General features: G+C 36.9%; 1 protein-coding gene across 2 annotated transcripts in view; it reads right to left on the bottom strand.

Annotated features, from left to right (window-relative positions):
- The window catches only part of COPA (COPI coat complex subunit alpha), a 38,475-nt gene extending 23,620 nt beyond the window's left edge, over positions 1-14,855 (bottom strand). For both annotated transcript variants that reach the window (XM_006215652.4, XM_006215653.4), the window contains exons 1-6: positions 14,686-14,855; positions 11,211-11,324; positions 10,952-11,025; positions 5,315-5,395; positions 3,738-3,814; positions 2,734-2,843 (exon numbers count right to left, since the gene is read on the bottom strand). In XM_006215652.4, the coding sequence (XP_006215714.1) occupies positions 2,734-2,843; positions 3,738-3,814; positions 5,315-5,395; positions 10,952-11,025; positions 11,211-11,324; positions 14,686-14,725 (496 nt within the window). In that variant the 5' untranslated portion in view covers positions 14,726-14,855. The remainder of the gene's footprint in view (positions 1-2,733; positions 2,844-3,737; positions 3,815-5,314; positions 5,396-10,951; positions 11,026-11,210; positions 11,325-14,685) is intronic.
- Positions 14,856-14,889: the final 34 nt, after the last annotated feature.

Here is a 14,889-nt window from a genome sequence, read left to right as displayed (position 1 = left end):
ATTAATACATTTTTAGTAGTCATTTCAAAGATTAAGCCTGAATTACATCGGCTTGACATGCAAAAGTATAAGCACATTAAAATAATTTAACTATCAGTTTACTTGGAAGCTCAAGCTAAAAAAGTAACCTATCTTCTATATATAGGTTATAAATATATTTCCTTTTAAATATCTATTTTTACAGGCTGATACAAAAGATTCAGGTTAAACTAAGCCCTGTGAGCTTAATCCAAATGAGAGAGGTATCAAGAAGACAGATTTTCCTTAAACATCTCTGTTTTCTTATTACTTACCTAGTTCAGAGAATGTCCCCTTTCAAAGAGAGACACTCAGAAAAATCTGAATTTTCACCAGTCCTCTAAATTTGAGGGTTTTCATTTTCTCAGAACTAACTTTTTCCCTCTTGGAAATACTAGCTTTGGTCCCTAATGGAGCTGACTGCTAACTTTTCCTGTATTCAGACTTATTTGAACCCAAGCAAAATAATTGCTAAAAAGAGAATCCCGATTTCTAAAAAAGGAAAGAATGCCTAAGTCTAACCCAAAAGTTCCTTCCAATTGGTTAAATATCGAAGTATCTCCTTCCACTCTAGTTAAGGGATTACTGGAAATCAAGAGAGTTGTGAGTACAGAAAAACACTTAGAAATGGTAAAGAGAGCATTCACATTAGTACAGCAAGTTAGCACAAAATTTTTAGCACATATACGAAGTATAGCAACTGCAATGTTATTATATAGTAATCCATGCACTTTACACATTCAAGAGCAAGTATAAACCCCAACTGGGGTCACACTCTCTCCCTCTCTTCTCTGGTTTAGGGCCTTTGATTCTGATGCAAAAATGTTTTCTTATGACAGTGAAGAAAAGGATTTCTTGCCTTGGGGATTTCACGATCACCAATAAGAATCCATCCACCTAACTGCCTCAAATTGCTTAGCTAGGCCACAGGGAACCTGCTGTGCCAGATCAGGCGACATAACGGTACTCTTAAGAGTGGAGCTGTATAAAGCCCCTCTCAACCCAGTGCTTTAGGAATGAATTAAGCCCCACTGGCCAAAGCATAAATTTATGCATGTAACACATTAACTTCTCTATGACCTGGGATGGCATTACCTGTATACCATTCTGCGAACTAAGAAAACAGTTACTCAAAGTATCTGAATAGCACTTAATTCTTTCACAGATCCTGGGTTGGGAAAGACTATTCTAAGTAATTGCCCTGATCAGCTAAAATAGCATGAGCTGGGATCCAACCCCATCAGGCTCCTACATCCTGAGACAGAGAGGGTGCTTTGAATGTGTATACAGTGAAAAACCATGGAAAGCCGTAGCTAGGTTACTGGGAGAATGAATAATAAGCTCCCTGGTACGAGCAGTTAGGAGAGGGCACAGGCTCACAGTGCCTGTGCCTAACTCCTCCTGTTGGCATGGCTGGTCATGTCTGGGTGTACTTCAAAAAGCCCAGCCAGTCTGACAAAAAACTGCAATGGCAAAAGCCCTAGCAGAAGACAGTAGAGCTGCCCTATCTCCAACACAATGTTGTTTATACCATTCCCTTCTAATTCTGAACTTTTGAAAGCCGTAGACAGCATGATCTAGAGCTTATCCTTTCCAACTGTCCTCATCTCATTGGCCTGTTTCTATGCTACATAAATCTTAAACAACTGCTATTATAACATTCCAAATGCTGCACCCAGGAATTCAAATTTTCAACTTGCTGTTCATTAATGGTTTGTAAGAACAGCAAGTACCATACTGCTCCAGCCCACTACGCTACAGGGGAGTTGGCAAGTTATCAACTTCACCCTACAATGCAGAAGAGTGATTCCCTTATTATCACAAAGAACCAGGCAAGGACCAACGAGGAGTCCTTCCCTTTACAGAATGAAAAACAGTATCTTGTGGTCTAGCCACTGACCTTTCAGAGAACCCAATCTCCAAGAATTTCTAAGGCAACAATTAGAAACAATTCAGCAAGTGATAAGTAAATTTAACTGGGCAGAGAACCACAGCATTTAGTTTAGTGTCCCTATTCCAACTCTCATCAAAGCATTTCCATTTTTCCAGCACATCGATCTCAAAGGTACAGTCCTTCTTCTGCATTTCAATTCTCAAATCTCCATTACATAGCAATACATTTAAATTCTTATCCCAAAACTAAGACACTGTATACAAACTGTGAAAGGAAGGATTACCCCAACTATTCAAAATCTACAAGTTATTTAATTTCTCATCCTAGAAGTCTGCCCACTAAAAAGTGTTCTGGACATGAAACCCCACACCCCAACTCTCATTCTCCTTACACTAGAAAATATATAAAAGAGGGACTTTCCTATTTCTAAATGAGGTTGCAGGATCTAAAAGTCCTGTTTCCCTGCACTAGTCTCTTTCCAAAATTCATTTTTGTGAAAGTTTTTTTTTTAAATTTAAAGGTTGATTCTGAATCAAATAATCCCCACAGTATACAGATTTTTACTAAAAACTGATCTAACTAAAACATGAAATTTTCTTCAAATTAAATGAATTTTCTAGAGCAATCACTTTTCTTATGGACTACCTCTAACATGAAGAACCATCAAAGCAGATTTAATAACCTCAGAAACAAAAATAGTATTATATGAGAACAGAATATTTTAAATTTTCTTGTTCTAAGCCAACTACTGTCACTATTTTAAGCAATTGCAGTTTTGCGCCAGACGTGACTAGGTTGTCCCCTGAACTTGGGCAGCTCACCAGAAATATCCCAAACGCGCACAGTCTGGTCCAGACTGGCTGATACGACCAGGTCTTCTGAGGGGTGGAACTGAGCACACATTACATAATGGTTGTGCCCCGTTAACACACTGGAAGAAGAAAAAGAAAGACAATACTAAATTAGAGGCAGGAATCAACAGACTCCTACATGTGAAATATCATGTTCCATACTGAACAGATGCAGATCCAATTGTACTTTTTTGGAGGCAAAGGCAAGGTATCCTAACAATTCTGAACCAGTGATAATAAGCAAGGTCAGCTGTTTTAAGAATGGCTCTCTTCTTGCCTCTAATATTTTAGTATTTAAATACTACTAGTTTCAGAACTGAGATTGCACAGCTTTTCTCTCACATTAAAGACATATTGGGGGGAGGATATAGCTCAAGCGCTAGAGCACATGCTTAGCATGCATGAGGTCCTGGGTTCAATCCGCAGTACCTCCTCTAAGAATAAATAAATAAATAAATGTAATTACCTCCCCCCTCAAAAAAAAAAAAAAGAATAACCTAAATAAACAAACAAACGACATACTAAAATATCAAAATAAATGAAATCTTAGCAATTCATACTGTTAACTGTCCGTTAGATTTTAGTGGGGTATCCCTCTTAAAGGACATCATTTTAGTGGTCATATTTATGGAAAGCTCTATACCCAAACATAAAGCAAGATAGAGGGCTAGCTCTTGACTCAGGTTTCACTGGAACAGACCTGAAAACTAACCAAAAATTTTGTTCTAAAAGCCAAGCTATACAACCCCCTTTCCCTGGTAAGAAATGATCAGAAAATCTAGATCCATACATTACTAATGAGGTTGCTTTTATATTTATCATTTTGTATATAAAAGCATCTTACAAATACAAGCAATAATTAATCAACAGACATAACCCATTAGGGAAGGGAAATGACTGCTCTGAATAGAAGCTGATTATGAAAAAACCAAGAAATGAAGACTCTTTTTTGAGCCCTATGTCTCCTGCTTTACCAGACACAGGTTCTAGACTGCCAGTTCCACACTCGGATGGTCTGATCATCTGAGGCACTCAGAATCCAAGGATATTCCTGAAAAATATTCCAGACAAAGGGTTTGAACATTAAACAAATGTCTTCTTCCAGGCTCCTATAACCATTTCTCTCTTTGGAGGAAATATTCCAACTGCCTAATGTCTCAGCTATATTACTAACAGGATTACTGCTTCTGCTCCATTAGGCTAGTGGTGTTTTCCTCCCTACCACTCTACCAGCTTTTCCCAACTTTGGCACTTTCACCTATTAGGTTAAAGAGTGGAAGCCAATCAAAACAAATTCTCAGAGGCGAATAGTATAATATATATTTACACTTACTTATATAAATGTATATGTATGTGATTTATATTTATAAATAATCAATCTTCTAAATTAAGACCCTGTGCAAGAATCTTCTCTCTGTAACTCTAAGACTGAAGTATTGTTTTAAAGCCTGACTTCTCCCTGTTAGATCATCTAGACTCAAAAAATTCAAGTCTCAGTAACCAAAGCAGAAAGTAACACGAAAAAAGAATTTTTAGCCCTTTTAGAGTCTTTAAGCTTTTTAAGAAAAGGAAGTATTTCTTATTCACAATTCTATCTCAAGTGTTTAGCAAAGAATTTAGTAAGCACGAGACATACACATACTTATTTAACTGAAAAAATAAAAAGAAAATGAGCTTTTCATAACTTTCCAGTTTGATGGCAATTTGTTCGAGGCAAGAATTTTCAGCAAGTCCTTCATGGCAATGACTAATAGTCCCTACTGAGTAGAATATCTTATTAAATGATCATTATTCTCAAATGTTTCGGTTGTAATTTTCACTTTAATTCTATCCTATTCTACCCTAAAATTTTTTAACTTTAAAAAAGAAAATATAGTAGTATTAGCCAGGAAATTCTTGTTTATATCACTACATTCTTTCTAACTTAATTCAAGAGACTTAGTTTACTGAAAGTCACAGAATATACAAGTTAACTTTAATAGCATAGAATTATAGAGAGATCCAGACAGGTTGGGACCAGATTAAGAGGTTAGGAGTCTCTAATCTACAACTCAGTATCTGTCTACTATATATCTGACAGATTAAAAAAGGTAGCAAGCTTCGCTAAGGGAATAGCCTCTACCAGACCTTAAAATCCTAGGATAATAGCACATGATTGCTAACGTTTCAAAACATTTGTTAGCACATCAAAACGGCATCTTACCTTGTCCTTCCTCCAGACACACCTACTTAATAATACCCCACATGCGATTAGCTTGCAAACTTTCATTTGCTACCCCAGCAAATCTAAAATCAAACCTCTACTTTTCCTACAGAGACTCAATGCTTTCTTCATAAAGCCCACTGAACCCAAATAAATTAAACTCAAATATAACTGACTACTTCCTCTTGCAAAATGAAACAAAGCAGAAAGGTCAACACCACACAGATCCTAGAAGAACCACTCCAATAACATAATTCTGTTATCAAAGCACAGGTTCTTGAGGAGCAAGCAGATTTCTACAGGGAAACTAAAGAATGCTCTCAAACTACAGCCACACTGGCTACTTACATGATGAAAAAATGTGGTGCGAATATAGTCTAAGTGCCCAAGCAATGTGAAGAGACAGCGCCGAAGCTTGTAATTCCAAACCTGCAAAGAGAGAAATCCAACTAAGGAACAGACACAAGGGTCTTGAGCCTCTATAAGGCCCAGGTTTCTCAAAAAACAAGTATGGATTTATAGTATGGCATTTTAAAATAGGTAGGAACCTTAATAGGGAATCTTGTTTAAGGTTGGATGGAAAAAGAATATAAATGCAGCTATAAGCCAGCCAAACATCATGTGGGGATGGAAAAAGGCAAGACTATGGAAAACCTAAAAACAAAATTATGGAAAGATTTTTCCTTGTTAAGGGAAGAAATTATCTCTATTTAAACATGAGACAAAATACTTACCTAGGGCTTAACTTGAAACTCTTCTTTCTACTGTGTAATTGTGTTCTTAGTTTGAACACAGACCCTTTACTTAGTGCTTTACCTTATCACCTTAGCTCAGGAGAAAAAAAATTGGACAGATACCATGACTCCAAAAGAAACAATAACATACAGCATCATCTTTGTTAAGACTCCTAACTTGGTGGTAAATGATGCCATTCATGGTCAGTACTTAATTTATCATGCAAACATACTTTAACTCATTGCTATGAAAAACACTGCATTGCTCAGTTAGGCTGAGTTAAGCAGAAAAACATCATATTCAGGTATGAAGTTAAGCCAAGTATCAGGCATCAATGGACACAATTGAAGAACACACTGAAACCAAGATCATAAATATAAGATAGCTCATGGTCCCCACCCAGAAAAACTCCCAAAAGTGCAAAAAATAAGAGGTCAGATATTTTTTTTTCCTTCTTTAACATTTAATACTTACTTGTTCATCATCTATCCAGGCCAGCTTGTTACTATTCTTTCTTATTTTTACTTGAAAATTGTTCATTTTCTTTCATAAATCACAAAAAGTTATCTCATTTCCTGTAACAGATTTGAATGTAAGCTCCCTAAAGGCAGAGTCCTTGTCCATCGTGCTCAACACTACATCCCTAGCACCTAATATAGTGGCTAATACTTAGTAGGTGCTCAAAAGGTATGTACAGAAGTGAGAAAAGGGAAATGATACAAAAAGCAAACATATTCCAATACCTTCGCCTTCATCTGTTGTGTCATCTATAAATAAATATATGTGTACATAGTGGAGTTTGAGTTTCACACAACAATTAGATCAAGCCATAAATACTATTCTGTAACTAACTTTTTTCCCCTTATAGAATTCAGTTCAGTGTTTTAAACTTTAGTATTTCCAGCTTCAAACTGTCTTGACGCCTTTATAGTCCTCTATTAAACTCCAGAACTGTGAATTCTAAAAGACCTATAGGGTTTTTAGACCCTGCCATTTGTAGCTTCCTGTCTTACTCTTTGTAAATCAGGATTCTCTTAATGCTACATTTATCTCGATACAGCAAACTGATGTTCACAAACTTGACTTTTCGAGATAATCTTGCTTTCATCAAAGAAATTAGATTTAAACCACAGCAGGATCGGACTACATCCCTATCAACTAGCTAATTCCTTTACTTGATAACAGATTTGAGATATAATTCAAACCGGTTACACTTCATCTATTTAAAGTATAGAACTCAGTGGTTTTTAATACATTCATAGTTGTTCAACCATCACCACAATCAATTTTAGAACATACCATCATTCCCAAAAGAAAACTATACCTATTAAAAGTTATTCTTCATTTCCTCCCAACCTCCCCAACCCTAGAGAATCATTCATCAATTTTCCATCTCTACTGATTTGTCTGGACACTTCACATAAATGAAAGACCATTCCTTTTAAAAAATATTAACAATTTTGAGGGGGAAAATCTTTTTTCTTAAATGTCACTCGTTCTTTCCTTTCTTAAGCAGGAACCCCAGTTAGCCATTCTTAATACTCAATGGTCACCACTTTACTACAAATATTAAAAGGAAGTGATCACCTCAGGAGCTTTTAGGTCTATCAGGTGTTTTAAGCTTCCACCAACTGCCCCCAGGATCAGTGCCTAAAAACTAGAAAACAGAAAAGAACTGTCCTTCCTATAATTCTAATGCCTCTCTTCTCTGCAGGCAGCTGTCACTCTTCATGCCTGTTACCTAAGTTCTGCTGTATAATTTATAATATATAACCCCTAAGGTAGCTTCTGAGAAACACTTTTTTTATGAAGTAAATTTTTCTCATTTGGTTGGATACATTCATCTCTTTCTCTCCATTCTGAATGCTACTGCCTAAGCTCAGGCTGCATTCATTTTCCACATGGACTTACACAAGAGTCTCCTACTCGGTATTTCTGCCTCTAGTCTTGCCCAATTCATCCAGTTTTTTCTCTATACTGCCACTCAAGTAATCTTTAAAAAGAAATGTGAATCTGATATCACCCCTCTATTTAAACTCCTTTAATGGCTCCTTGTTATTTGTATGATGACATCCAAACTTCTGAGCTCTATGAAGAAGTACTCCATGATCTAGCCCCTCTCATCTTCTGCCCCTTCTCTCACCTTTCCTCCAGATTTTATCCAGACAAAACGAATTACTTTCTGAAATGTATCCAGCTATGCCATGCCTTTTTGTCTTTGTACCTAGAATGTCCTTCCCTATTTCACTTTGGTTATCTCTCTATTGTATCATTCACCAAACTGAACATGCTATTATTTGCGTATATATTTAACTGCCCCATTAGAATAAAAGCTCCTTAATTACTACTCTTATTTAACATAGTATTGGAAGTCCTAGCCATAGCAATCAGAGAAGAAAAAGAAATAAAAGGAATCCAAATTGGAAAAGAAGAAGTAATACTGTCACTGTTTGTGGATGACATGATACTACACATAGAAAATCCTACACTATATACAATAGCCAAGACATGAAGCAACCTAAATGTCCATCGACAAATGACTGGATAAAGAAGCTGTGGCATATCTATAAATGGAATATTACTCAGCAATAAAAACGAATAAAATAATGCCATTTGCAGCCACATGGATAGACCTGGAGATTGTCATTCTACGTGAAGTAAGCCAAAAAAAGAAAGAAAAATACCGTATGATATCATTCATATGTGGAACCTAAAAAAGGAAAAAAACAGGACACTAACGAATTCATCTACAAAACAGAAATAGACCTACAGACATAGTAAATAATTTTATGGTTACTGAGGGAAAGAGAATGGGAAGGGATAAATTTGGGAGTTTGAGATTTGCAAAGGTTAACCAGTATATATAAAAATAGATTTAAAAAATTTCTTCTGTATAGCACAGGGAACTATGTTCAATATCTTGTAATAACCTTTAATGAAAAAGAACATGAAAATGAATATGTGTATACATATGCATGACCGGGACATTATACTATACACCAGAAATTGACACACTGTAACTACTATACTTCAATTAAAAAAAAAAATCCTAAAGGTGCCACCAGAAAACTACCAAAGCTCATCAATGAATTCAGTAAAATTGCAGGATACAAAATTAATGTAGAGAAATCTGTTGCAATTCTAGACACTAATAACGAACTATCAGAAAAAGAAATTAAGGAAACAAGCCTGTTTACGATTTCATCAAAAAGAATAAAATACCTAGGAATAAACCTACCTAAGAAGGCAAAAGGCCTGTACTCTGAAAACTGTAAGACAATGATGAAAGAAACTGAACATGACACAAACAGATGGAAAGCTATATCGTGCTCTTGGACTGGAAGAATCAATACTGTTAAAATGACCATGCTACCCAAGGTAGCCTACAGATTCAAGGCAATCCCTAGCAAAATACCAATGGTATTTTTCATAGAACTGGAACAAATAATTTAAAAATTTGTATGGAAACACAAAAGAACTCGAATAACCAAAACAATCTTGAGAAAGAAGAACAGAGCTGGAGGACTCATGTTTCCTAACTTTGGACTATACTACAAAGCTACAATGATCAAAACAGAAAGGTATTAGCACAAAAACAGAGAAAGAGGTCAATGGAACAAGATAAACAGTCCAGAAATAAGCCCACACACTTATGATTAATTAATCTATGGCAAAGAAAACAAGAATATACAATGGGGAAAAGATAGTTTCTTCAATAAGTGGTGCTGGGAGAACCAGACAGCTGCATGTGAAAGAATGAAACTAGAACATTCTTTAACACCATATACAAAAGTAAACTCAAAATGGATTAAAGACTTAAATGTAAGACTGGAAACTATAAGGCTCTTAGAGGAAAACATAGGCAGAACACTCTTTGACATAAACTGTAGCAATATTTTTTGGATTTGTCTCCTAAGTCAAAAAAAAAAAAAGAGCAAAAATAAATAAATGGGACCTAATTAAATTCAAAACTTTCTGCACAGCAAAGGAGACCACTGATAAAACAAAAAGACAACCTACTGAATGAAAGAACATATTTGCAAATGATATGACTAGTAAGAGGATAATACCCAACATATATAAAACAGCCCATACAACTCAACATCAAAAAAATAAACAACCCCATTTAAAAATGGGCAGAAGAACTGACTAGACATTTTTCCAAAGAGAAAATGCAGATGGCCAACAGGCACAGGAAAAGATGCTCAACATGCTAATCATCAGGGAAATGCAAATCAAAACTACGAGATACCACCTCACACCTGTCAGAACAACTATCATCAGAAAGGCTACAACAAACATCGGTGAGGTTATGGAGAAAAGGGAATCTTTGTACACTTGTATTGGTGGGAATGTAAATTGATGCAGCCACTGTGGAAAACAGTATGGAGGTTTCTCAAAAATCTGCAAACAGAACTACCATATGACCAGCAATCTCACTCCTGGGTGTATGTATATCTCTCTCTCTTTCTCTCTCTCCAAAAAAACACAAAAACACTAATTTGAAAAGATACATACACCCCAATGTTCTTAGCAGCATTATTTACAATAGCTAAGACATGGAAGCAATCTAAGCGTTCATCAACAGATAAATGGATAAAGATGTTATAGACACACACACACACACACACACAGGAATACTACTTAGCCATAAAAAAGAACAAATTTTTGCCATTTGCAGCAACATGGATGGACTTGAGGGCATTATGCTAAGTCAAATAAGTCAGAGAAAGATAAATACTGTATGCTATCACTTATATATGGAATCTACAAAATACAACAAACTAGTAAATATAACAAAAAAGAAGGAGACTCACAGATATAGAGAACAAACTAGTGGTTACCAATAGGGGTAGAGAGACAAGATAGAGATGCGGGAGTGGGAGGTACAAACTACTGGGTATAAGATAGGCTCAAGGATATATTATACAACATTGGGAATATAGCCAATATTTTCTAATAACTGTTAATGGAAAATAACCTTTAAAAATTGTATAATAAATTTTAAAAATCTTTTAAAGAATAAGAGCTCCTTGAGAACGAAGACCACTTCTTATTCATTTTTGAATTTCCCAAAAATAAAGCAGTGTCTATACACAGTCGGCATTCAATAAATGTTTGCTGGCTAAGTGCTCCGGATAATGTTGTCAAAAGCCTGAGCTCTGTATGAATGACTCGTATATTAGTCCCTTCCATAATTCCCAAACTTCACATTGTCCTGGACACCCAGTCACAACAAACCCTCTGTACCTTAATCTTATAGTCATCTCCTCCAGAGACAAACAGTGGCTGCTGCTTATGGAAGTCAATGCCTCGAACTGGACCTGGAGAAAAAGGAAGGCAATACATGTTAAAGACTATGCTTCCTAGTCTCCAAGGTGATTCTTATTCAGAATTTTTTAGTTTTATCCCTCCCACATTCTTTAATCCTATTTAAAGCTTAAACTACTTCAGAAGAAAATAAATATTTATACCATTTTTAGTTTCCTCATAGAAACTGTTATCTTACCATCATGTTCATCAAACTTGTCAATCAGGGTACACATCCGATAGTCCCATAACTGGATGACCCCATTGTGTAAACTGGTCAGGATCCAGGGTCTTTTTGGGTGAAAACTGAGCCCTGGTGGGAAAAAAAATGATCCAATGAGCTAAGTGAGACCCACTATGTCACCTCCTGCCAACCCTGATAAGAAAATGGAACAGCTAGGCTAATCCTATATTCATACATTCATTCACTGGATGCCACACACTGTGAATTCTCTAGTATTAGGTGCTGGGTTTTTTTGTTATATTCTTTTAAATACTGTTGGACTTTGGGTTAAGATGCAGTTATTTGGAATTAGTTGATCATTTTGAGGCTTGCTTTTAAATTTTGTTAGGATGGGTTCAAAGCAGTCTTTAGCCTAGGCATAATTTGGCACTGCTATTAAGGCAATACCCATCTGAGGTCTCTATATCATGCCCCATAGCATCAGGAGGTCTTTCCATTCTGGCCAGTAGGAACATAAATTATGCCCACCTCTATGTGGGCTCAGAACTGTTCTGCCTTCTCCTCTCTTTCCCAGGCTTTGGGTCATTTTCTCACATGCAAGTGCAGATTAGAAAGCAAAGACCTGACAGGATCCCTTGCAGGACTCCAGGGTTCTCTGTGCAGTTCCCTGTTCTCTGGTAGTCTGTCCAGCAAATTCTAGGTGTCTCAGCTTCTCTGAACTCTAAACTCTGTCTCCTCTTCCCATCTCCAGGTAGTAAGCTAAAACAATCATAAGACTCATTTTGTTTATTTCCCACCCTCAAGAATCACTCCTGCACTGTCTGCCATCCAATGTCTGAAAATCTTGGCCTCACACATTTTGCTCAGTTGTGCAAGTTTTTAAGGTGGGAATGTAAACTTGATCTCTGTTACTCTATCATGACTGGAAATGGAAGTCCACAAAAGTACCAATAGCTAACAGTTTGGAGTGCACCTTTTCAGGTTTTGAATTCAATCCATATCATTTTATGAAAACAGAGATAATATTATAATGTTCTACAAAATTCTTTTCTCACTTAACTATATATCATGGATCTTCTTACTTTTACGTACATATAAACACAGCCTCATTCTCTTTAACAACTGCAAGGTACAAATGTACCACATTTTAAGATCATTAGTAGAATGAACATTTAAATCTGCCCTCTAACTTTTATCTGTTAGAAAAAGAACCTAGTGAAGATGCTTCTACACATAACCTAGCCTATTTGCATCATTACTGCTTTAGGCTAAAGACTGGAAATGGGACTGCTCAGGAATAGGGTATGTGCATTCAACATTTTGGTAGATACCATTTGATTGCAAAAAGACTGTTTCAACATAAAATCTCACCAAGTTTCTGAAAATACCCATTTTGCAGAAGTTGGCCAACATGAGAAGTTATCAGTTATTTGTTGTTTTCTTTGTTTTACCAATCTAAGACCAAAAAAAAAAGTTTTCTCTTTTTTCACACTTCTTTCATTACTAGTGAGGTGAAGAATATTTTCATTTATTTATTGAAAATTTTTATTTCTTCTTCTAAATTGCCCATTTTCCAGTAGGCTGTTCATTTTTCCCCCTCTATGATATAGAGGAGCATTCACTAATGGATACTAGCTCTCAAATAGTATGATATCCTATTTCCCCCCAACTTTTCTTCTCTACTGCCCAACAAATTAGGAGCAGAAGAGAAATTCAAGAATCATGAAGACCCATTTCAACCATCTAGGATTTCTTAATGGTACTCTTCTTCATGATCAAGATTCCCAAGAGACTTAGAAACTACTCAGAATTGGGGGTGGGAAGGGATAAATAAGAAGTTCAAAATTTGCATCTCTTGGGGATACATCTTCTTGACTGTGGTGGTGGTTTCATAGGTGTATACATCTATCAGAATTCATCAAATCACACATTTGAAATATGTTTAGTTTACTGTACAGGAATTATACCACAATAAACATGTTTTTAAAAAAATTATCATTGAAGACATTTTATAAACTTGGAGGAAGGATAAGATATTTACCCAAGATGTAAAGTTTCTAAATGAAATGATCCATTTTCTTTTTTCATTGTTGACAATGCAATAAAAATTTTCCGGTTTTAAACCCATGCCCATACACATCAACATTTTTATGCTTGTAGAGAAATTGCTCAATAGATGTAGGTTGACCTAAAAAAATCAGCATTGGCATTTTTGTATCTATAATAGGAGATGGTGGATGTTGACTAGTCTTATTGTGGTAATCATGTCACAATATACGTAAATCACTACGCTGTACACCTCAGAGTTACACAGTGCTGTCTGTCAATTACATCTCAATAAAAGTTGGGGAGGGGAAGAATAGAAGAAAAAACAAAACAAAGCTAAAAAAAAAAAAGAAAACTACTCAATCTATTCTTACATTAATAATGGCCTCCAGTTTTTGAGCTACCAAGTCTACATCAGGTAGTGTAACAAGCACTTTTCATATATTTTCTCATTTTAACTCTGTATAAAAGAATGTTAATTATTCATATTTTACAGGAGGAAACAGATTTAGAAACGTTAAGCCACTCAAGGTCATGCAGCTTGTCAGTGGATGTTTCAGGATTCCAAAATAAGCCCATCTGACTCCAAACAGCAAGTTCCCCTAACCACTTTTCTATCCTGCATCTTACTAAATATTCAAGATACATATATTTTTTCCAAGTCTTGGCCTTTCTCATTCTAATGTTCTAAGAGACTACTATTGCAATTTCAGTTGTTTGCCCTCCACCTCCATCCACTGATGCACAGGCTCTAGAGTTGCCATATTCAGGAAATGAAAATAAAGATGCCCAGTTAAATCTGAATTTCAGATAAACAACAAACGATACTAAAGAATTACTAATTTTTTAACCTGAAATTCAAATCCAACTAGGCATCCTCTATTTTATCTGGCAACCTCAGATTTCACTGGTTGCAGACCTCAATGTCCCGTTTCCAGGTAGAAAATAGAGCCCAGCCAAGGCACTGGATGTTGCTATGATGCCGCCAAGGCCTCCTTAAGAGAGGTACCCAGTGCTCACCTCTAAAAAAACTACAGACGTGGACACGAAAGGCAGAGGTGTAGACTCAACTGCCAGGGCCACTCTCTACAACACAGTCATCAAAAAGCCAATAAGTCAAAGGGCCTTGGCAGGAGAAGAAGAAAAGTCGGCGCAAAGGCCTCAGGAGAGGAGGGGAGAAGAAGAAATAGCGAGCTGGCCTGGGATCTACTGCGGTGTGTTAACCATTACAGGTAAATCAAATTCCGAGAGCACACCAAAGAAGAAAGGACTGCAGCTGAGCCGCCCGTCAGGCCTAACCTCCCTCGGTCCCATCTTCCCCTGGGTTCGCACGGTGGGCCCAATTCCGTCCGTAATTCTACCCTCTACCCTCTCTCTGTCTTCCCCGGTGACAGCGCAGCCCCTGACAACCAGGCTCCGTAGTCCCCCTTTTATTCTCCACTACCTTTGACCCGCGCGCTCTTGGTCTCGAACTTGGTTAGCATCCTTCAGGTCTCCGGCCGGCTCCGCGGTGTTACTCCGAGCCCTGACACTCCCTGCTGCCCTACGGTTGCCTCCACGTCAGCGTCCCTCCGCCGCGAATCCCGGAAGCTCCACAGACACGAACTTCCGGTCCCAGGAGCTCCAGGCCACAGAGACGGTGCCTGTG

Source organism: Vicugna pacos, chromosome 21 (genome assembly GCF_048564905.1).
Source record: "Vicugna pacos chromosome 21, VicPac4, whole genome shotgun sequence".
In the NCBI taxonomy this organism is placed as follows: domain Eukaryota; kingdom Metazoa; phylum Chordata; class Mammalia; order Artiodactyla; family Camelidae; genus Vicugna; species Vicugna pacos.
This window is presented reverse-complemented; position numbering and strand designations above follow the sequence as displayed.